The 25,647-nt window shown below is 39.1% G+C and overlaps 1 protein-coding gene across 1 annotated transcript; it reads right to left on the bottom strand.

The window, feature by feature from the left end:
- Positions 1-25,647, bottom strand: SDHAF3 (succinate dehydrogenase complex assembly factor 3). The gene is made up of 2 exons (XM_084282984.1): positions 25,441-25,647; positions 1-777 (listed from the first exon to the last, which is right to left on the bottom strand). The coding sequence occupies exons 1-2, from the start codon at positions 25,609-25,611 to the stop codon at positions 574-576; spliced, it is 375 nt and encodes a 124-aa protein (XP_084139110.1). The 5' UTR covers positions 25,612-25,647; the 3' UTR covers positions 1-573.

Here is a 25,647-nt window from a genome sequence, read left to right as displayed (position 1 = left end):
ACTCCTTACAAGTCAATTTAATAATGAATCATACCTTTTATTTTAAAGCAAATTTCACAATACAGCTCAAGAAGAAAACCAACTTTCAATTTCAGCAGCTCTATGTGTTTAATACTGCTCATTTCTTTCTGTTGAAATAAACACACTTTAGCACCACACTTTTGTTCATTGTCTACTGAATTCACATCAGAAAACAAATGTTAATTGCATCTTTTCCATCATGGCAGAGGATGATGTACAAATGGAAAGAAGTTTTGCTCTATGGGTGCTTAAATTAAAAATAAAACTTTTGATTTTTTAAAATGTCAATTTAATGTTACCAAATTCTTTAAGTCTCCACCTTCCATTAGGAGAAAAAACAAAAAAAAAAAAACAAAAACAACTGCAATTAACATAAAAGTGTTATGATTCCATTTTAGCAGTCATTCTTGCACAAGAAGCCAGAGACATCAGCTTCAGATAAGTTATAGCAACAGCAGCATCCGTCATTCCACAAAAATCACATTCTAGCCCAGCTGGAAAGGGAAGTTGCAAAATGCTTCCGTATGAATTAAAAGAATCTTTAAAACCTTTTTAGCTTTTGTGTTCTGAGTCTTTAGAAACTGTTACTTCTTTATGAGGTTTGGTAGCCTCATCCATCAGTTCCTTCAGCTGCCCAATCTGCTCATCGCGGAAGTCATTAAGTTTTTCTTCTGTGAGCTGGATGCCAAATACAGTCTTTTCTCTTGAATTTTGTTTGTCCTCATTAATTTGTTGCCGTATCAGTGCCGCGTAGTTCTAACAAAGAAAGAACACAAAGGTCACAAAAATGACAAGTGCAGGATGTCAACTTTTTAAATACCATTTTACCATAGTATCATACTCTTACATAACCTTCTATAATAGTCTATTTACACCAAATGACAAAAAAGTATACTTTCTGTTAGAAAGAAAAGTTAAGAAATCTCTAACATCTATGATCAATTTTAAGTAGATAGTTTAAAATACATATATAATACAAGTACTGCCCCTAATGATGGGCTCTGCTTTGCATCACTCCAAAGTGGCTCCCATCTGGACCTGTCACCCCTGGCTCTTCTTCCCCACTCATTCTCTAGCTGAACAAATCTTCTGCACATGCCAGAAAGCCACAGTAGTTATGGCTTCACTTCGATTTAAAGTGTAAAGAACAAAAATTCAAAACTGGACCCTGAAAAATGCTGGGGTTTTGTTTGCTCATTACAGAAAATGGTTCTCACTTCATTTTGCCAAAAGGCAATGATGCCCCCATGAAAATATCTTTCCACCTTTACAAAAAGGCTGGAAGCAGAACAAATACACACTATAGCTCATTTTCTCCATCTACAAATCCAGCTGAGAAACAAACAAATCTCAGGATGCCTCGTTGTTTACACATTATTGTGCTCTGAGAAATTCATAGTTTTTTCTGATATCAGGGATCTGTGGAAAGGCACTACATGTCTTGCTGGTACGTAGTTCTGTAATTTAAGATTCAGCTTCTGTATAGAAGATGCACCATTTTTCTAACTGCACATGAACTTTAATTCAGATGAAGTTCAGAAATAAGTGGAAAAACAAAAAAAAACAGCCTGCAGACACAGCAGAGCCACACTTAGTACATGCACAGCACCAGAGGTGTTCTCCCTTGCATGGATGCCAAAGAGTGACAGTCAGGGACTACTTCTGCACCTTAGGATTTTTTTTTTAGGTTGGTTGGTTTTCTGTTTGTTTGTGTAAGAAGCTCTGATAGTCACAATACCTTGTCTGAACCTGCTGTACCCTATCAGGCATTTATATGAAGAAAAAAAAAAAAAAAATCAAACCAAGCCAAAGCAAAACCCACCATGTTTTTGCCTTGTATATGACTTACCCCTTGTATATGACTGCCACCAGAAACAAATAAGACCAGAATCAAGCCCAAGTCAAGTCAACCTCTCCTGATGGTTTCAGTCAAAAGAGAACTATTTATCTCACAGTATGTGGCCATCGGTGTCACAGACACTCGGAGCCCCTCTCCTTGCAGCAAATGTCCCAGGCTGAGAGCAGGTTATGAGCAGCACAGGGTGCAGGCAGCCAGGTCCCTGCACTGCCACGACACACGTGAGGACATGGAAGCTCTCCTTGCAGGCAAGGAAGCAAGGCAGATGCCCAACCATTAGCCTGCTTTAAAATCCTATGTCACTGTTAAATACATAAGCTTGTGTTTGCTACACAAACTCAGAAAGCAAGTATTTGCTGTAATCAATAACCTTTCTTTCTGAAAATAAATTAATTTCCTGAAGTGAATAAGTGGTGTTCCTCTTCTGATTCATAAACTTTCACAGAATGCACAAATTCATCAAAAGGGCATGGGACAGGCAACATCAGAAGTTTTAAAATACCACACATTACAGAAACGGTGTAAGCCTTGCTGTTTCCAAAGTTTAGAAAGAATTAGATACAAAAATAAAAGTGACAACCACACACACACAAAAAAAAAGCCCCGTTCCTGACTGCCAGGTGCAGACTGCCATCTTGCCCAGTACCTGCTGGTAGATCTGATATGTTGATAGGAAATGTTGATAGAAATTTGTGATTTAATTGTAAGATTAAATGGGTTAAGAGCTTGTTTGCATTGGGAAGAGTGGCAATCGTCTTTCCTATCTTCTTCAGCATCTTCCTCAAAGGTAGGCATAACATGTAGTATGTTACATCTTAAACCACTCCCAAAATCTCTGAAAGGTTTTCATTCATTAAGATAGAAACATTCAGGATGGATATGCCTATTCACAGTAACTACCTGTATGGTTCATTTGGCTGCCAGATTTTCTCTTAAAAAGGTCTAAAGGTTTTTAATCTCCCTTCTACGTGATAAGCAGTTAAAGTATAAAGCTGACGTTTTTGTTTCATCCAGACGACCATCTTCACTTGCAGCCGAATTAATGACAGCACTGATCAAACAGCAACATTACTGGGGCCAGGTAGGAAGCAGCTGCTCTGTGCCCTGTTTGTTTAACATCTCAGCCAGGCACTGAAAAATGGTATCAGCTTATTTTAAACTGATTTCCCAAGGTGACATCGAAAAACAAGCATGGCCTGGCAGGCCACCCTCATCGGTCACCGTGAGTTAACTCAAAATCACAGCATTTCAAATTCTCGTTCTGCTGCTAGGAGCAAAACCAAACACATGCTGACAGGACTGTGGCATGAAGAAATGATGATGTGAACAAACAGCACAGCAAGGAACGACCTGTTCTCATCTTAACAGAGAGATGCTGAACGCATGATTATATGCGCAGATTGCTGCAGGTGATTTACGGTGTCTTTACTTTGAAAAAATAACGTATTTGTTTTGTATTCTGTTAAAGTAATTAATTAACAGTAAAAGAAAGTCTTCGCAGAAGTGAATTTTAAATGGGGAATATACTTCGTGAAACTCCAGAGCATTTTCCTGTGATTTTACTTGCAGCTGTAAATATAGTTAGAAATGTAAGAGCAATCCCAGAAAAAATTTACCACACATTAGCTCAGCTTAATGCCTTATTTCAATGGATTTTCATACACTCATGTACACATAAAACCGGAACAACCTACACTTCACCCTTTAAAACCACTTAAAATATCCCATTAAACTTTAAGAAACTGTATAGTTACTCATTCAAATACAATTACTCATTCAAATAAGTTAGTCGATCTGAATAAACAGCTATTTTAAGTCACACGTCCTCTAACAGGAATATATTAGACAACTTCACATCACCTGTCTTTGTGTAAAGGACACGCCGTGATGACTTCATACAAATTGAGAATCTACTAGAAAAGGTGGTGAGTAAGCCCTCCTCCTGCTTTTTAAAATACTCAGTTGTATTTGAATGATACCAGAAAGTGACATATTCCCTGCAGCACTCAGGGTCCCTTATGTGGAGAGTCAAAGCAGTAATTGCTGTGAGAAGGGCACAGAACGAAGGCAGGCGGGTACCCAGCGCAGCCCAGGACCCCTGTGGCACAGCGTGGTCGTGGGCAGATGCCCAGCTCCGGCTGGAAGCCTTCACTGAAGGTGGGAAACCCTTTCTTCTGGAAATGTCAGGCATTTAAACCACCTGAGCAGCCACTATGTTTGTAACACCAGGCCAGAGGCAACCCCTAGCAAAGGGAGCTGTTCACCAGCATTCAGCACTGGCTTAACGCTGCTCCTGCTGGGCGATGCCGTGGGATTTCACACGTAACGTGGAAAACAGCAACATCCAAAAGGTTCGAGGCCAAATGTTTCAGTCCTATTGCCACAGACGGTGCTTACATTCAGAGGCTAAAATAAAGCCTCTAAAATCACATTTAAATGAAGCACTAGAAACAAGCTGATCTTCATAAAATATGGCTAAGTATATACCTGTTACATTTATAACAGGTCAGAACTACCGGCAAGCTTATTTATGACAGAAATCAGCATTTTGCCTTATGTTTTCTTGTTCTAGCATCTCCTTTATTACACTGCAAAATCCATCAACAAAATGCTTAATATCTACTAGAAAACAGAGAGTTGTGTTAAGTTACATTAAGTTCTCCGGTTTCCAAATCAGGAAGAGTTTCCCACGTCCCAAAACCCCAGCACAGCCCTTCATCAGCAGGGCTGGGCTGAATCAGACGGAGCTGCAGACCTGACACAGCACCGAGGCTAGCACAGGCTGCAGCAGGTAAGCAAGAGGATGTTCCTCAAGTGCTGTCTTCACACAGGTCCTAAATAATATGCTTACCCTCCCTGCATTCATACATAGACCTCTGCTGCTCGAATTCAGCAACACCATGAAGCACATGACTAAAATTGCAGTTCCTTCTTATCTTTACAGAACTTTGAATTCCGTGGTATTTTAATTTCTGAGGATGAAAGACCATGTCGCCATTTCTGATGCACAGGGGTAAAACAGATTTCTCCAGTACAAAGTTACAGTCGTAATGACTGGAAACAGCCAGAAAAAAAGTGTCCTAAAAGTTGAGCTGGAAAAAAAAAAGCCATGAGAAATTTAAGAACACCAAGTTTTCCCTGGAGACTCGGGAAGGATGCTAGAATATGTGATTATCAACCAAAAGTTAAGGCTGGTGACCACAGCAACACAATGATGCACACACTGCAACTATACTGAACTGTCTTGGGGTTCGTTGGGGTTTTTTTTGGTTGCTTCTTTGCAGTTCGGAAGGAGTAAATTAAAAAATGTTCAGCTAAAATGGATCCAGAGAACATAATTATGCAATACCTAGTAATCAGCATGGAGAATTACTATTTGATCAGGAAGGTATAAATAGACTCCTTTTTGAACAGAGTTTACTAATGTTGTTAAACTGGAAGAAATAACATTTGTTGAGAGGAATGTGAAACAAGTTCAAGGACCAACTCAGCTTTGCTTGTAGCTTAAATAATATGTAATTTTAACGTCCTTTTCACATGTAAGACTTATGAGATCATAATTTGAGGTAAAAGCGGAAAGCCCGTGGCTTGACCATCAAGGTAAACATACACGTATACCAATTCTATTCAGGCAAAAGAAAAAAGGAATGCAACACCGTTACAGTTCATCAGAGTGACTCTACTGTCACTTGTGGGAAAACAAGCTGTGATTAATCATTTCTTTCTGGATGTACAATACCGATGTAAGTACTGTGCCTCAGGGCCAAAATCTAGGTCACTAAAAGCTTTTTGCACCATCTGGTCACAACCACAGCCTTTGAGATCCATTCCGCTTACATTAATAAGCTTCATCGCAGGCCTTAAATAGAAAGCTCGAGCTCATTCTAGTGAAGGAGAGAGGAAAATTCAGCACATACCGGGTAGGAAAAAACAACTCTAGAAAAAATGAATTGACCGATTAAGTTCTGAGAAGAGCTCAAGCTGCAATGTAGATACAGCACAAGAAGAAGTGGAGCAGAAACAAGAGATGGGAGGTAAGCCAAAAGAGACGGTCGCGTGAATGGGTTCCAACAGCTCACCAAGCTCCTGCAGTGGTCTTCTTTCCTTGGACAGGCTGCAAAATTCAAACTGTAAGCTCCTACTAAGCCAAAAAAACTTCTCTTATGTAATAAAATTCTTCTCTGAAGCATAAACCAGTGTTTGAGAAGCTTTTAAGTTGGTACTTGGAGACAAAAATACTTGAAGAGAAATACGTTAAAATGCCATTGAACTCAAGGACAAAACAAATTATTCAGTCTAGACCGTATCTGTAAGAATTACGATGAAATTACAGCGTTACATACGACAAGCCCTAAGGCTGTTGTGACTGGACAAATAAGCAACAGACCAGAAATGTCAAACTTCTTTCAAGAACATGGTTTCATATTTTTAAACAAATCCTAATAAATCCTCAACTATTTGAAAGATGGTTATTCCCTGACTCAGTTTATATTTTGATTTATTTTTTAATGCTGCATGTGGCAGCTCTCAGGCTCATTAAACAGAGCTGTCCTGTGCACTTTTTTCTACTCCTGATGTTTTGTCTGGCAGATCTCATGCTACAAACTCACAGAAAAGTCAAGGATTTATCACATGCAGCTAATTTAAAGCAGGGTAAAGGAAAAGACCTGAAGTGATAGTCTCAGTACATACTTTAGGAACGTAACTTGTTCAATACATCCGTTATACTGTAATATTACTATTTTAATATTGACCTAGAAAATCCTGGCAGAGTGGTTTACAGCAGGTAATTCCAACACAAACATCAGCTTAACAAGTGAGTAGAGACATTTTAGGTTTTTTAAAGACTGTTTTAGCAACATAATCACACTACAATTAAAGCACACAATACAGACATCACCTACAGACTTCTGTACGAATTCTCTAAACAGGAGACAAACACCTGATTATTTTTTTTTTTTTATTTCTTTGAGAAGTATAACTTCCAGATTTTCAAGGAAGACAATGATTTCACATCTAGATATTTGCAAAAGGAAAATAAAGCCTGTTTCCAAGACAACCACATTAGCTTCTAGACTGCTAGATACTAACCAAGAACATGTAGAAGATTACATATCCCAACTGATGACACTTGAAAGACTCACCATGCATGTTCTTCTACTCCATTTATACCCAGTGAAGCACTTCAGTCGTACAGACACATACAAAGGATACTCAGCATTCTTATTTTTTCCATTGCTCATAGTCTTACACACCCATCAGAGCCAAAGTTTTCAATAAACTAATGATGAAAAACTCAAATATAAACAAAATTTTAATCCGCAAATAGGAATCTTGCACTGATTTCAATGACACCACAAATAACCTTCCTGCTGAAAGTGCACTGAATTTTTCACTGTAATGGACCTGCAGAAAAATAATGTGATTGAACGAATTATGTAAAAAAACATGGGTGCTATTTAATAAGCAAACCAGAAGGTCATTAGCATAAAAGTCAGATCCATTCCTCAGGACAGACAGAAGCATCCCCAGTTTCAACAGAACATTTTTTATGTTCCCTGTTCCCATGCAACACAGCGGTCTCTCTCCTAATTTAGCAAAGCAAATTTGTCAACAGATAATCCTGAGTCAAAGTCTGTCCCAGAGGCTCATTTCCTTGGCCAGCCCTGCCGTGGTCCCTCTGATAACTACGGACAGACACAAGCCCAGCCTGGCTGGAACTACCACCCTGCACTTAAAGCAGAGTCCTTCAAGTTTATCTACCTGCTTCTTCACCAGAAATGTACACTCACATTTCAAGGAGTGCTCTTCACAGAGCCTTCAATAAAAGAAAGCCTGAGTACAGGTGGACTCACAAGCTTTCAGGAATAAGAAATATATTGCCGCTAGGAAATGCAGGTGAGTTCTTATAAGGGTGCTACTTCGACAAGTTGGACATCCAGTCTAGTCATTTTTAAAGTCCTACTCTATAGAAATAACTCCGTGTAGTTAATCACAATGATTTGGTTAAAGTTCAGTCCTTCTTGTTTTCAAACAGCACTAATACAGCATTTCTGTGAAAATAAATGCATACTGATATAACTGATGTTATTTCAGACAACTACAACATACTGGCTTGTATCTGTATACTCACACTTGTGGTAAAAAAGGTTTATTAACGCAATTAGCATGTATTTAATAAAAGGCAAAAAGATTAACTCACTAATCTCTCTGCTAGACCTAAGGCATATTCTTTTAAAGTTCTTGCTGCTGAGCAACAAAAGATGCTAAATGACGTTCACATTTTAGACCAGAAATACATTTCGTATATACATAAACTTACCACCATTTAATGAAATTAATAAAACTGTTTACAAAACCTTCTACACTCTCCACACAATAGAACAAATCACAGCACTTTTTTTTTTTTTTTTTTTTTAACTGTACTGCTCTCAAAATTGCAATAAAAGATTCTTTACTCTGTTTTGCTTTTCTTAAAACAGGTTGATGTAATGCAGCCAGAAAATCTCCTGATATGAAGCTGCAGACAAAAAGATCAAAGAAATTAAAAGTTGCCTTTCTAAACATAATTCTAAGATAGTGATGATTTTTTTTTTCTGGTTCTTTGAGGTCAAGAAATTCTAAAGCCTGCAAATCTATGCAACCTACCAGGGTTTTTAACTCGCAGTCTGCAGATTTCAATACAACCTCTGAACTGCTTCAGAAGTAGCCAGAGAGGTTAACTGAAGAAAGCAAGTGTGCTATGGCCGTGTTTAAGAGTAGCTATAAATGAGTACGCATCTCTACTGACTACATCAGAGCCCCAAATCTGGAAAATGAAAAAAACCTGTGTAATCATCTGCAATCCACTATCTATTTATCCCTCTACCCAATGGCTCTGATTAGGAGGATTTTTATAGCATCTCTCACTTTACAGCAAGTATGGGCTGAGCTGTCACGGAAGAGCAAAAGACTGGAAGGATTACGTACAAAAGGAAAAAGGAAAATTCACTTATCATGGAATCATAGAATAATATTCCAAGTTGGAAGAGACCCACAAGGATTACAGTCTAGCTCCTGATCTGCTGAACAAGTTTCAAAATTCAGTAAAGTACTGTAGGGAGAGCTAATTTAAAAGTGCTTCTGAAAAACTCCATAAAATATTCTGTACTTTTCTTCCATAAAATATTTCTGTACTGTTCTTCTGAAAATCAAATACATATATCAAATTCATGCCTGAACATTCTCCAATAATCTCTCATACAACAAATACTTCAACTCATCTAAATCTTCTCTTACTACTTCTTTCTTGTTTCTGCCACTGTAAAAGGCTTTTCTACTATTAAAGGGAGCTTGCTTTGAATTATCAGATGAGAGGGAAAACAGGGTGGGGAGTAAGAAAGGTACAGAAATCAAAGAAGTCAAATCGTTCAGAGTTGTATTTAGTTTGAAATGAACACTCAGTTACCAAACCTTAATCCTTTACGACAAAAATTCAGGCTGCCTGCTTATTCCTAAAAATTCTCACGCACTTGGTATATTCCTCCTTTCCTCTGTGCAACCAAAGGCTGTCCCCTACCAAGCCAAAATACCCGTCCGACTGGAAAACAAAGCAATTTGCTTCTATCATTTAAAGGAAAAGACAGTAAGAAGAATGTGAAAACACTAAAGTCAAGAAAACATCAGGGCAACCTTTCAGGAAAGCAAATACACCCTGCGGAGATCGGTCACACTGGCTTAGTCCTGCTCTCTGGTGCTTTCCCAGCTGAGCGCGACGCTCTCCAGCTTCAGGTGAAGAGGTATTAACATTCAGAGCAGGAAGGGGCTGCCTGTACGTAAGACAGCAAGAATGGAAAGTGAGGTGTATTAGTTCTACTTGTGGGTCAAAGATTCCTGAGATAAACTACCCCTGCTCTGATTTAAGTGGTAGCATTTACTCATTTCGGTGTGGCACATCTGCATCCCTTCAAATTTCTCTCCACACTGATACCAAGATACTTTTATCATTAGTGCCAATGACAAACTGCTGCATTGTTTTATTTGTACTGTATTAGGAAGCATGTCCTTCTTCTGTTGTGTATGACAACCTGGAAGAGAAGAGTTTTCAATCTGACTACACAGTAAGTCTACAAAAAAATCTTTAGTTGTCATCCAGTGATAATATGAATAAATAGCTTGCCTCAAGATTTCTACCAGGTAGAGAGTATTTAAAATAGTGAGAGGTCCCAGTTTGTGTTTCAAGACTTCTCAATATTAAAGAATTATCTCAACTCATATTAGCACGGCTTTAAAATTACTCCAAAGTTGCTTAAAACTATTCAACGCTATTTTAACATTAAAAACTTGAATTATTTTTGATCTGTTTATACATCAATGATTTCTATTCACTAATCAAGAAAAAAGTGGAGAAGAAGGCCTGATGTGTATCTCAAGCTCACAAGCAGGTAGTTCTCACTCTCCACTCTGTAGGGTAGCTTTTGGACAACTAAATGTGTCTGCTTTGTAATTTAGGCACAGGATTCCTACAGCACCAGACCAAGACCTAGAGACCCAACACAAAAAACTCAAACAAGTTACCTACAGACACCAGCAAGGTGATCTTGGATAACACTTACATCACCTATCAGAGATGCTTACCCTTGAACCACACTGATGGTAACTTACGGGTCTTTTCCATAACATGGCTTAACATCTACTTTTAATGTCCTAAAGCAGGGTGACACCGAAAACAAAACAGAACACTGGTATGAAAAAGAGACACTAGGAGACCGATTGCTCTCATGTTTCTTTTGCACACTGCTTACCTCTAAATGAACTTCAGGAACGTACGTATCAGAAATCAAATTGCATCACTACAACAACACAGGCTCGGTCAGGAGGATTTGCCTAATACCCTACCAAAAAAAAAAGTGCCAAGCTCTCCTAAAATAAAGCTTAAGAGAGAGAGTAGTGGGTGGAAGAACCAACGACAACACATCTTTTAAGGCCTTTTGTTTTGTTTTCGGTTTAATAGATTGTACTTCGACAACTTGTTTTGGGGGTGAGGATAAAGACTGGCTGCCTTCTGAATTTCAGCCAGAGTGAATGAACACACTGTCAATGCTGTTTTGAGAGACCAATTTGAGACGTGGTTATAAAACCCAAACATTTTATTTAGTTAAATATGATTTAAGCTATAGAAATGTAAAATCCCTTTAAAGCTAATATATAGGTTTGTAGGCATATCCTTGTACATATTTTCCTTTTCTTTTTTTTCCTTTGGCAGAAAAGCAGTGGGATCATTTGTATTCTACTGTATTCATTTATGAGAAAAAACACCAAACAGATCTCCTTATCTTCACTGAACTGCTTGTTATACCTGCTATAGGAGTGATTTTAAAAATAATAGCTTTGCAAAACACCTTTCTTCGCAAAATCCAGCACCACAATGTTTTATTTCCTCAGGTGGGTGTTGAATTTCCCTAGGAAAGTTCTGCCACTAGTGCTGTCAAAATTATCACATGTATTTGAAATAGCTTTAGGATCCTATCTTCCCTCACAAACACTGCCTACAAGCATCTAGTCACAAACGAAAACAAACAAAAAATACTCAGGAGAAAGGAAACCTTTGGCAAGTAACTAGGTAACGTGCACTGATCCTTTGCTGTACCAAAAGCTTTAATCAGGAAATGGGATATGCTGAATAGCACAAAGGGCTTGAGAAGTCACCTAACCCAACAGATTGGGAACATCTGAAGGTGAAAAGAAAAGACAAAGCCAAATACAACAAGTTCAAAGTGCTCGTTCATACTGCAATTAAACCCATTACATGCTGTTGCATGCTTTCTGTTAGACTACTGAATGCGTTCAAGTGAAGCCCTGGTAGATATCAATTTAGCTAATGCATCCTCAAACTGTAATGCCATGAAAGGCATTAACTGGAACCAGGTCTCTGATATCAGGGAATTGATTTTCAAACCAAAAAAAAATCTACACAGACTTGTACACCTAATTTAAACCTACCTATACCTGTTGCTGTGCTCTGAAAGTTTGAATTTGTGCAAATAAGTGCACAAACGATACATGGAAAACAAAATAAAAGAAGTTAACAGCGATGAAGACAGCACTTGCATCCTGTATAACACCGTTTTCCAAGTCCTTGCTAACTGCCATAAAGGTTTTTTCATCAGAGCTGTGCTTCATAATAACACTGCAACCCTCATTGCTTCTATGTTGAAAACCCACATAATTTGTATGGCTGATTTTGGTGTCATAATATGGAATGTCACATACTAGCGCATACCAAACATCATTGAAACACACAGCCAACACACATCTACATCGTCACATTACACATAAACTAAACAAACGATTAAGCAAAAATGAACACAGCACGATTTCAGTTCTTAGGGACGTTGTTCTTGGACTGCAAACAAGCAATTAGCTGCCCCACAAAGGATGCTGATGTGTGCCAGTGACCGCGTACCTTGAGAGTACCAAGTTCATGCTTGTACTTTAGTCCTACTTTGTTGTGAATGTTGATTTAAATTATGGCTTTCTGATTGCTATCATTGTAATTTATTTTGCTTAAACTCCAGAAACTTCAGCAATTTTCCCAGCTAACACCAGAAAACTATGCTTTAAGTCAAATCTCTTCTCCATGTCCTCTAAACCAAACTAAAATCACATGGACAGATATAATAGTATGGTTTGTATGTCAAAAAACAAGTACTATAAGCACCACAACAACATGCATTTCCAAAAGTAAACTCTTCAGATAAGAAAACACAGGTAAAATTGTAATCTTACCAGAATTAAATTACACCAAGGTTGTGCCACACACACACACAAAAAAAAAAAACTAAAACATTTCAAAATTCTATCAAAGATTTGAATGCTATGAAGCAAAGGCAGAAATGATTTCCTGCTGTTAAGTGCTTAAATATTACATGCAATTAATCTCATTAACTGAAAAAAATATTCACATATTTAATGGATAAATATGACAGATCTCACTAAAACAATTTTTTAAAAAAAGTTGGAAACTAAAGCTACTTTCCAAGGTCTTCCCAAACTCTTATCCAATTGTTTATTCCTTAACAGAAGCAGCACCTTCCAAGTGCCAATGGCAACACGCCAACAAAATTCCTCAGGTTTGCTCTCTAGGTGGCATTGTTGCAAAAAGTACCCTCGGTCTTCAAAACAGGCAAATTATTGAGTCAAGCACACATTCGGTAACTAAGACTGGAAGTTTGGAGCAATTCCATTTAGCAAAGTTAAAATGAAACAGCAAGAAAGCTAGGAAGCACTTAACAGATCCCATCCCAACTTCTGTCCCTATTTCAGCCAGCAGTGCCAGAAACCACAGCACACTAGAAAGGTGCTTATTTTATCCAACATACGTACCAAAAGTACAGTAATTTCAAGACTGTTTTCCTTACTAGCCTAAAAGCTCTTCAGACAAATCAGCTTCCTCCAGGTACTGCTCCATACCAGCAGTAATTCCCTGGCAGCCACCAACCTGATGCACTTCATTTGTCCCCCGGACTCCACTCACCACCCTGGCATCACCGCTGACCCGGCCATCTTCCAGCCTGAGCGACCCACAGTGTCCTCAATGCCAGACAGCTCTGCCATGGTGAACTCGGGGGAAGGGAAGCCAAAATTGGCCAATATTTTGTGACTGAACTTACCAATCAGGTGGCCGCAGCTCACATACAGCAGGCAGCACAACAGTGCCACTGCCCACAGAAAAGATTGCTGGTGCTTCAGAAGGAGCCACTGAAATCATCGCCTGATTTCCACATGCTTTGCTGCTGACCATGACCGTGAAATACTCAGAGAAGTAAGGCACCAAGCCTCTGAAATATAGCACACAAACACACGAATACAGGGGGGAGAAAATCCTGAAGGGAAGGAATAAGTTAACACCTAGAAAATTCAGCGCGTAAAACACCCGCTAACACGGAATAGTCAACACTGGGTCATGCTGCAGGAAGTATCTTCAAAAGGAGAAGCAAGGTGGTTCCAATGCCAAATGAGGTCAGACAAAAAACTTTGTCCTGAAGACAATATGAACTAAGCAAAATGCAGAATGGAAAATTTGGAAAAACTTAAACAAATTCAAGAGCAAGGTTTAGAACCCTAACCAAGCCCATGTTATCCTTTACGAAAACAGGTTATTGGTGAAGTAATTATTAAATGAATGCTGATAAAAAAACCTTGAATAGGTTTTCAAACTACACACACACAAAGCATCGCAGAGTATCACTTTAAATACAGTCAGTGGTCCCATTCCTGTCTCGATCAATTTGTTAAATCCTATTTCAGACCTTAAGTTTTGATATAGAGCCAACCTCTACAGCTTGATGGACACATCAGTCACAGAGTGCCTCAGAAACACTATTCCTTATCTCCCCATCTCTTATAAAACATCTTCATAGCTGTTCATCCAGAATCAGACAACATACACTCAGGAGAAGGACCTGTAGTTGTCAATACTGACCTTTCACTTAATCCTTGCATTTTAATTGTTTCACGGCTCTCCACTGGACTAAAACATTTTAAGCATGCTTTTATTTACTTCTCCATTCAGAATAAATCAAATCCAAATGACCACAGAAATTAAGTTTACCACTGGAAAAACATACACTTAAGATCATTAAAACACCCTAGCTTTGAATCATCTCCTGCACAGAAAGTTAAAATTTAAGAAGCAAAGCAGAACGGCAAACTTTCACCTTGCAGTTACAGCTCTGTCAGCCAGCCAAGGGCTATCGATGCTCTAACACCAACCACGAGGGCTGCAGCAAGCGGGTGAGGGCTGCATCTGGACAGGCTGCATCTGGACAGGCTCTACTCCGATCCTGCAGGTTCTCGGGCTCCTTTCTAGCTAAACTTTTAGAAAACCCAAACAGTAATGTCATGGAGCCCTGTGGATCAAGTCTGGAAGGACGGCATCCACCACCTCAGTCCGGGGTCTGCCATTCTCAGCCACGTTTAAATTCCCAGCAATTGTGAAATCAGTCTGCTGCTGCAGGTGTCTGCAGGGACACGACAACCTCTATCCACATCCAAACATCAGCTGCTAAAGAAAAACGGTGCATGTGTTTTTGTTTACAGTTTGGAGATGGCAAAATGGCATTATTCACAACCCAGGACATCTCATCTAAGAAGAATCCCTTTCCAAAATTAGAAAGGACAAGAGTACTCTCGCCTAGGATTCCTTATTTTTAGGGCACTGCTTCCTAGTACTTTTGTGGCAGATACACTAACAACTTGGCCTGTTTTTTTTTCAATATGCCTCTTAAAGTTTTATACGGACATGTCCTGCTGAAATTCATTGAGACTTGGGCTTCTAAGTCACCTGCCTTGCTACAGGCTTTCAGCAATCTTGGCACAGGCACCTTTGTACCACAGAGAACCCCTCCATAAAGATGCTTCTGGAGTCCCAGGACTCCTGGGTCACCACCTACTCAACCAAAACACTGCTCTACACCTCCACGCTGAAGACCAAAAGCAACTTATTCTGTGTATTGCCATCTCCCCTGCCACGGGATTTAATGCATCAGCAGGAAACAAAACTTTAACCAGCTCCTTCCTATAAGATAAATATTTAATTGTTTACAGCATAAGCTGTTCTCATCAAGGAAAACAAGGGCAGCACCAGGCAAACTGCCATCAACATTCCTAAGAAAAAACAAGGTCCACCACAACTACTTTCCTCTATCTGGTCCATGTTGGGAAACTGGTCTCCTGCTTTGGAGTGGCATCTGCTGGCAGACAGGCACTCAAGAGAAACCAGATTCACCAAGGACGAAGTAAATAAATCAGCATTCACATTATTCACAAAGTATCTTTCATTTCCTTCTTGACTGAGGACAGGATGTTTCTTCTTAACAACGTAACCTCTTTCAGTTATAATGCAATGATGGTGGAATTGCCATGAACCAGAGTGACACCCTTAACACTACCCATGAAATTTCTTTTCACTAGTCAATTAGCAGCAGAACCGGTGGGGAAAAAAAAAAAACACAGCTACACAAGATCTCATCCTTGCAAAACCACTAAGGACATAATACGTATTTGTTATTTAATTAAAACTCTTCACATCACGGCTCTCAAATCCTTACAATGACTCACCACAACGGGTGTTAGAAACCTTGCCAGTATGCTTCACTGAGAACAATCAACTGGATTTAAAAATTCAAGAGGTCAAGAAAACAACTGGATATCGTGTTTTGCTGTACACCTTATATTGAATTCTAAGTGTTAAACCAAATTTAAACTCCTGTAAATAAAGTACATAGAGCAAGATAAGTCATTTCCACATGAACCAGAATATACAAACGTGCTTGTAGCACAGCCTAAACCTGATCTACACTTTTCTTGTAAGCCACAGTTCCTGTTATCTGTGTCAGACTACAGCTCCTTGGTCTAAAATATCACGGTGTTTCACTGACACGTGCCTGTATGCATTCTGGAATGGACAAGAAAAAAGTCCAATATTCAGTTTAAACGTTTCAGCTATTTCCAGGAATGAACGCAGGAATAAATATATATATATATATTTATTATTTTACCTTTTGAATAAAACTTCCTACTCTTAAAAACACCATGCAATACCAATGTACTTTGCAACAGAATCTAAAATTTGGTGTTTTTTTTTTGTTGTTAGGTTGGTTTTTTTGGTTGGTTGGTTGATTTTTTAGGTGAAGACCATACCCATACTGGGCTACACTTCCAGAGACATAATCAATTTAACACTCAGTGGATCCTTTAAATAAACTAGACTAATTAAAAAAGATTTGTGCCTACATACTGAGGCTCCATCTCCTCCAGGCACACTATGCTGTGGCCCACTGTGGCTGATGAGGATTTTTAATGACTCTTCTCAGTTGCCAGATCAGTCGGATGGAACCAGTTCAGGAAGCTACGGTGTTAGTCCATCTCCTTCCCGACACCCCGGGAGTGAGAAAAGGTGTGCTTTGATGTCACTGAAGTAGGACATCTGACACCAGATCCGCAGGCCAAGAACAGGATGCTTATCCTGCAGAGGACACCTGCTGGAGAACCTAGTAGTGGTCTAGATTATGAGGTGAGAACTTGGAAATACTAACTGGCAAGGGAATAAAATAAACAAAATGCTACAGAGTGTACAAAAAAAACATGTATCTATTAAAGAGTACAGGAAAATGTAAGTATCTAAGGTAATAAATGTGCCATCAAGGCTTAAAGAGGAACAACAGAAGCAAACCTATTGCATTGGACCATTCTGTCACAAAATGATGAGGAAAAAATAGTTCGAAGAACTCCCAGAACTTTCCAACTCCAGGAAAAAAGGGACTCTTACCATATCAATGTCTGCTGTAAAAGTATTAACACTGTCACACACTGGCAGTCTACTAAGTTTCTAGAAGATGATGAGGATTTTTTTTTTTTTTTTTTTTGCATAAAGGCTAGCTCAGGGTGCTTATGTCAGGCTGGTTTCCTGTAGCAGGTTTGGCTCAACTGCAAATCCAATTGTGAAAAGCAATCTGAGTGAAAATCCTACCAAAATGAGAGACCAGAGGGAGAGTAACAGAGGGTGAGTAGGAGCACATTACATGGGATATCACTGCAGAGAGGTAAGACATTTCTCAAGTAGAGAAAAACAACCACGGGCTCCAGAAAAGCAAACTACAGCACCAACAGGGAGCCAGAGGATAGCGTGCCAGGCAAATACTTTGAAGCATAAAAGGGTGGTATAGGTCCCCTTTTCTGTGACAAGGGATCAGAGAGTCACTAAATATTGCAAACTACTCAGGTTGGTAACAGCTTTTGCTGCTGGGGAAGCAAACTACCCCAGTGCAAGTCAAAATCAGAAAGCACCGCAAGAGACAATTATAGCTACATCAGGTGGAAAGCACGGAACATTTTTAAAATAAAAAAGCCTTCTCAAAATCTGCAGCAGTGGTTTAGTGAATTACAATACATATTTCAAAACACATTTTAGCAAGAAATGAATATGTGAAAATTCAACTTTGTATCAGAAGATTCAAAGCCCAACTTGTTTCTGGTATGGGAACGCGCCTTATAACTTTGAGTATTTGCTGCCATCACGCGCACACTTCAAGAACTGCAGTCTTATGAAGGGTACTCACTCCTGATGTATCAACAGTCAAAAATCAGCTGACTACATTATAAGGGCACTGCAGCCTGAAGCTTGAAAGTGCCAAACCCTGAAAAACTGCAAATATAATACTAAAATATTTATTATATTTTTATTTAATATTTAAACTCAATTCAATTCCACTATGCAACTGTAAAAGGCAAGAGAGCAATATGTGCTAAGTTATATTTGGTGGTCTACAGAAAATAAACCAATCACTCTGATTCACCCCATGCAGACATTAACACCACCAACACAGTTCCATACCTCCAGTCAGGCCATCTCAAAAGAAACAATGGTGATGGGGGGATGTCTCAAGTCTCACCCTCCTACCAGGCCTCAGAAAAATGGGAAAACAAATTAGAGAACGCTGCAGTGACCTAATTATCTGCCCATTTCCTCTAAATTATAGAACAGAATAATTCAGGAAGAAAAAAAAAAAAAAAGCATAAAACTAGTGTATCCATTTCATGTTGTCCAGGAATTCCCACGTAGCAAGAGAATAAGCATCTACATTTTATGGATCAGTTGCTAGTCATTCTTGGAAGATGGGTGCAAGATCAATCTCAGAAGGTATTCTACAGCTCTACCTAGTTAAGAAAAAATTAAAAAAAAAAAAGGCATCACGATGTCTTTTACGTTGCTCTGTTGTTCACTAACATCCTTGCAAGAATAACAACAAAAAAATGGAACATATTAACAAGAGCATATTAAACTCCTCACATAGCCTTAAGATATAAAACTTAGTTAAGTCTACTTGCAAGATTGCTTGCAACTTACTTCTAGTATAATGATCATTTCATTAAAAAAAAATCCCATTAACATTACTTCTGGACCTTTAACATTACCTTTAAGAACCAGCAAGTCCAACATTTTGTCAGACTTAAGTAAGATTTTCAAATCACAGCCTTCAAAAAATGTAGTTTTTAATTAACAGGCACGGAAATAAAAATATTTCAGGATATTTTTTCTGCTCAGTTTATTCCAAGGAGTGAGTTGCAGTATAATCACTAGGATATCAATTAGGAGATATCTAACTGTAGACAGAATCAGCTTCAGCGTTAAAACAGCCAAAGCTTTCAGCATCATGAAAGCCAGCAAAAAATAAATAATAATAATATAAAAAAAAAAAAAGATAAAAATGGTGCTAAATACAAGATTATGAAGTTGAAATTTGAGGTTGAGCTTCTTGCAAAAACACAGTTGATTAACTCACACTACTATTAGTGAACTGTATAAAAGAGCCTTGACCCTTTAATGGGTTCAAACACATTAGCTGTATATTCAGACATGCTATACACAAATCTGGGGCTTTAAAAATCCTCCAATTTGTGTATCACTTGTGCAGATACCTCAGTATGATGCTGAAAGGTAAAAAAACAGTTCTGCAACAATTATTTAGATGTGCTCCAGATTCCATTTTAACTCACAGAAAAATATCAATTTTGTGTCTACACAGAACAGAAAAGCACATCCATACAGTATAGGCAATTACAGCACTCATAATATTATTGCAGTAATTACAAAATATGGTACTTGACAGCACTTGTGGAAAGTTGGCAGTGTTTATTTATAGTGTTGATAGTGGAAACGCATTGAAAACACAGTAACACCTACCATGCTTACAAAACACTACAAGCTGACAATATTCACACAAGTACCAAACAAATGCTGCAAGGAAGGTCTCAGTGAAATACAAACAAGCAGAACTCCTGATAAATTTGCAATTCCAATTTATAGCCAGTTTCTCTGTTTGACCCACTACAAAGTCATTTGTCGATCAATTGTCCTGTTATCATCTCCATCTGAAAGCCCACACTGATAAGGATTTTTTAATTCTACTGTAAAACACTTATGTAAGAAAAACAGACACTGCTAGAAGAGCAAAATGAGGACAAAATAATCTGAATACCCATCTCCTCTTCTCTCCTTTTAAGTCATAGAGGAAACAAGAAATCTAACTAGACTCGTACACATACAACTTACAGACAACTTTTAAGACTTATTTTTTTTTCTGTAGACCTGTACTGAGTTAAACTTTTTGAAATGGCTGCCAAGGAACTGTGAAAAAGCAGAACGAGGTTAATTTACAGCAATGAAATAAACTGTTAGATTAAAAACTACTCAGGGATCTGAGTGCACACCACTAAAATCACTGATTCCTGACCACTACAACTTTATTTCAAAAATAAGGAGACCCTCAGAGTTATGCGCTATTATGCATGTAATTTTTGTCCTTAGGCTATTTCCTGATTTTTAACCACATACACAAGTATTACGATACGCTACATAGCATGGTTATGCATATGCTGTGCCTCGCATAGCTTGGACAGAATTTTATACAGCCACTAGATGGAAACCTGAATTACTTTTTAAAAACAGCAATTCTGCAAATGTCATTGCTGGTTGTGTTTCTACTGGGTCTGACATTATTGCTAGTTTCTTATTTAGAGATCTAATCACATGCTGACTGTCACAAAGCTGTATTCATTTTAAAAGTGTCCATGAGCAGGCACACACAGAATTTCCCCTGATGTCCTTGAATCTGAAAGCACTAACGTTTCTATGAAGTTCCATCACTTCAGTGGCATTCACCTCACAATTAATTTATTATAACCTAAGGTGACTGGCGTACGCAAGGGGTATAACCTGAAGTGACTGGCAGCTATGGCTGTCTGATGAGACCCCAATGGCTCAGATGTTGCTTCTGGCTGTGTCCAGCTCCCAGGCTCTCTGCAGCTTCCATGGAAGAGGAGCAGGTCCCCACTCCTGCTTCTAAACCTGTATTGGAAGGAGCACTGAAAGGATGAGAGTAAAGCCACAATATCAAAAGGATGCTTTACCGTGAAATTCTGTTATAGGGATTTTTGGGTTTAGTTGTGGTCAAAAGGAGCTTTACACATGAAAGCTGGCTCAGGGCACTCACCAAATCATGGGTGCTGCACCCAAGGGCCATCTGACAGAGGCAGGCTTCACATCTGACACCAGAGCAGGACACCCCTGGCAGTAAGGCAGAGCAGGGCTGATTCCCTGTGTCCAGCCATACCCAAATCTCACATCAGCCATAACTACCCAGCTCTCAGAAAAGTGAGAAGTTCCTTCCTGCTTTTTGAGAAATATCAGAGAGAATCAAGGAAATTGTCTCCAATTTTGCGCTTACAAATTAAGACCCAGTGAACACCCTAAGTGGGGGCTAAATACGTAAGTCTCAGTAGGAATTTACTCTTAATAAGAAGGTTTTCATCCAGATAGCCATAAAAATCACTAAAAGCAAATTCCGACGTATCCGGTAATGTTACAATGAAATACTACTCTTAAATCCTATTTCACAGTTTTTATTAAAGTCATAAAATGGCAAAAACCTGAAAGTCATATTTCACTTCCCCCCAAAAATGTATTTCTTTGTCAGGCAAAGAAAAGATCACTTATATAATGTACTTCACGGAAACTCAGAATACAGAAAGTTAGCAGCAGTTTCAGACTTATGCAACCTATAAATTTGCTGAAAAGGCAACCCACATGTCCCACTCCTATCCCTGTCTGATTCCTGTACTGGCCACAGCTTCCTCGTCCACCCACCCAACTTTGGATATTTGCCCTTCAAATTCTCTTTTCAACTTCTCAACTTATTTTTCAGTGCCAGAGGCTTAACACAGATCAAAAATGGGGAGGGAGGATCACACCAGCTGAAAGAATTAAGATGCAAAACTTTCAGTATACCCAACCACCAACAGAAAGAGATGCATCATGACAGCTGTGTCCTGGGAGACATTATGGGTCCATGCCACAAATCATCCAGGCAAACCAAACACAGCAAGCGAGAAGGTTGAAAACAAATTTGATGAATGATAATTATTTTTATCACACCTGATATCATACTGACTAGAAAAATTAGCCATTTGCTAAGTGACCAGCTCCCCAGGTGGAAAGATACAGTTCCACCTTCATTTTGCCAATACAATGCCTGGACATGTTACCAGGAATGAAAAATGGTCACCTTCCTTCCAAGCGTACAACAGCAGATGCCAGCTCCCAAATCAGTCGCAGTTAATTTGAAAGCTTATAAAAAGGCTCTCTGAGTCAAGAGAGGCCAAAGCATTTCAAAGGCAATTTATTCAATCTCTCTGATGTGAGAAAATGTCATGTAATTCTGCAGGATGATTCTGCTCATCTCAGGAAGTCCAGACCTTCCAGCCTACAGGGTCAGACTTTTTAACAAGGTAAGTAAGAAATGACCTATTTCCAAATCAAAAGAAGAATTAACCTAAATGATGTAAAACAAATGATTACCTGAATTACTTAGCTGAATATTCTACACCATTATCATTTGTAACCCGGAATGAAGTAATCAATATTATCTTAATATTACCTATTCTTAAGTATGCTTTCTCATCAGCTACCACACAATTTAGATGACTTGAATGAATTCACTTACCATATCTGTCAACATTAATTCAATAGCATTCCAAGGTAATAATCACTATCAATCTAATTATATCAGCCACCTCCTGTAAATGAGTACCAATTATTTTAATTAAAATATTAAATATTTAGAAAATAGAAAGGAACGTATATTAATAATTTATATACTTAATTTCAATCTACCTGAACAACCATGATTCCTGAAAAACAAAGCTTGCTTTCTTTGCATCTCCCCTTCCTACTTCTCAGCGGGTTTCAAGAGGCAAAGCATTAATCTAACAGCAACGACAGGAAAAATGCAATTTTTGTATTGTTCTATTATTTTTATAACTTTTTATGTACCTGCAGACTATTTCTACCAGTCTTATTTAAGAACTATTCCAAGAATATTCAAAGAACAGTTTCCCCATTTTGTAATTTCAAACGAGTCAGTTTAGATTCCCCATAAAAAATGTCATTTGTGACCTGCCCAAACTGGGACAGAACAATAAATCCCTCACTTTTTCTACGTACGAAACAAGGAGATCCTTTCTCATCTCCTTTAATGGAAACTGACACTGCAGCAACATTAGGACATAGACAAGTTGTTCTAGAATCATTCACACACCAAGGCAATTATCAATTGGGTGTCTTTTCACCTCTTTTTTTCCATTTCTGTTTAAACTTCATCTCAGAAATCTCTCTTTAACCTTCTACTTGTGTTTCTGCGCCCTGCACGTATACTCAAAATGACTGTACCCCTGTTAAGATTACACATCATATTGGAGTCCTCATTCAAAGTCAAGAAATGTCAGTGCAATCATCCTATCCACAACTTTTGGTCTATCCTATGAAGAATATACATTAGGATGCACTATCCTTACATAAATTCCTAAATACTATTTTTCTGTAACATCAGACAACGTGCCACTTTGTACCAGATAGCATGCACGCAAAAAAAAAGATGTGAGGGAAGAACTTTTCCCATTGAAGTTGAATATTTATAGCACTGAACTGCAACCATTAAGGTACATGACTACTTTAATGAACAAGCTAATCAGGAAGAAAAAAAGCTTTGCATGCAATATGCCAAAATACTGTTATCTGAGCAGTAACTTTGTTTTTCCCCAAAAAAATGGTTAAAACTGGACATGAAATTTTGCATTAATGTAGCAGTGATTTAAGTTTTTTTTTGTTGTGTTTTACTCTTCTTTTTTTTTTTTTTTAATAAAAATAGATATGTAGACAAGAAATACAAAAATGGTTCATCTATATGAAGTAGCATGTTACAGCTTCAGCATCACTGAGTGAGCAACACACACACCCTTCAAGAACTGGGCCTTCACAGGTACGCTGCTGTGTTTTGCAAGAACTGTTCTGGAGCCTCCAGTCTATTTCTGATCAAAATTTAAAAAGAGTGTCCTGGTGCCCAAGAAAGGCAGAAAGAGGACTCCAAAATGAAGTGGAGCATCTTTCTCTTACCTAAAGCAAGTATTCTACAGGCTACCTTCCTCAGCTTCCTAGTTCAAGTCTTCAAGGTACTGCACACCACAGCATGTTGTGAGAGGCAGAGATTCCTACAGGCCAAAAATCTGGAAGTCTGATTTACAGATTCCCCCCATGAAGTAGATAATGATTTAAGGGAGAAAAAATCCAAGAACAAAACAAAAGATTAAAGGAAAGATGAGAAGAGCCACATTAACTACATGCTAGCATCTCGCTAAAAGAGAGACATACTTGTAAAGTTCTTTACACTGACACACTCAAAATAGTTATTAAATTAGCTTCTTTTCTTTGAACATATCATAACTAATAGCACTGCATGCCAGGTTTCAAAATTCAACTTCTCTTCCTTGTAATCTATTTTTTCCCAGTTTTCCCTGTAACCCACTTTTAAAATACTTTTGAGAAACACATTCACAGAAATGGCTAATGCTTTTTCAATTTAAACATTGTCTTCCTTAAAAAAAAAAAAAATTCAAAGAAGATTTTAGCACTGAAAATAGTAACGTACAACTTGTTTTTTTAGCTCATTAAAATTGGAGGCAGCGATGCAGAAACATTTTGGCAATATCAAATAAACTGCAACTGAGAATTATAATAGCATCAGCCATTTGAGAAAATGATACAAAATTTCCGATTTCAGCATCTATCAGTTGGCAAGAGGCAATTAAAATATATTTATTCATTTCCCCTGGAGAGAAAACCAGGCAGCGTTCTCCCTGCCTGCTCGTGACACCCCAGTGCAAGGCTAACGGAGCTGCTTCGCCCCTTGTATTTTAGCTACCCCTGTAGCTAAAAGCAGAAGAGATGGCTGGGCCAGGTGTCTCCCCGTCACTCTTCAGCTGCTCAGTCTGGAAGTCCTGCACACTGCCCATTCCAACCAGCTGCCAGGATGGAGTAGAAGAGAGGTCTGTTGGGGACTATTAGTGCGCTAGCACCTGCTAGAGCTGAGGTTCGTGGAGGGAGCACCTCGAGAGCCACCTCCTGTCCCATGAAGCCTGTCCCATCCCAATTACTTGGGCATTATCTGCCTGTCTCGTCCCAATTCCTTGTGCACTATCTGCCTTGCCGTCACTGCCATCCGGGTCACAGGGGGCAGCGCTCACTTAGGACTTGCTGCCTTAGGAACCACTCTGCAAAGCGAAGAACATTGCTCAAAAATGACCTGAAAGCTCACGTGGGAGCTATTTACACATACATATTAACTGTATTTATACGATTAGCTGCATATGGAGCTATACATACACATCTGTAATAACATATTATATGCAAATCACACGTGCGGCTGCGTGGCTGCCGTTTATAATGCATATATAGCTGGTTATATGCTTATAAACATATCGTCAGCTATACGCATATGTGCATACATAGCTGGTTATATGTTTATATGCACAGAGCTGCTACGTTTATCCACATATACAGCTGACGATACGTTTATATGCACACAGCTGAGGACACAGCCGCGTGCAGGCGGCTCCCCGCACACAGGACGAGGAGAGCAGCCCCCATGGGCCGCCCCCTGCCCTCGGGGCGCCCCTCAGGCACTTGCCTCCCATTCCCGCAGGAAGCGCTGGGCCTCAGCCGGCCCCACGGCCCTGTGCCTCCTGAACTCCTCCCTCACGTAGCGGTCGCCCAGCTCCCGCAGGGCGGGCGGCAGCGCCCGGTGCAGCCGCAGCAGCCGGCGGTAGAGGCCCCGCGGGCCGCCCGGCCCTCCCGGCATGGCGGCAGCGGCCGGGCCGTGAGGCGGAGCCGCTGC

The sequence above is a fragment of the Netta rufina genome (genome assembly GCF_964035555.1).
Source record: "Netta rufina genome assembly, chromosome: 2".
Classification (NCBI taxonomy): domain Eukaryota; kingdom Metazoa; phylum Chordata; class Aves; order Anseriformes; family Anatidae; genus Netta; species Netta rufina.
Note: the sequence above shows the minus strand (reverse complement) of the source record. Positions and strands in the feature narration are given on the sequence as shown.

What these genes read in the sequence shown, in the direction of transcription:
- SDHAF3 (XM_084282984.1), bottom strand. Translation starts at nt 25,611, where the DNA reads ATGCCGGGAGGGCCGGGCGGCCCGCGGGGCCTCTACCGCCGGCTGCTG. An exon ending in GCTTCCTGCGGGAATGGGAG is followed by an intron (nt 778 to 25,440) that starts GCAAGTGCCTGA and finishes TTTCTTTGTTAG; the next exon opens with AACTACGCGGCACTGATACG.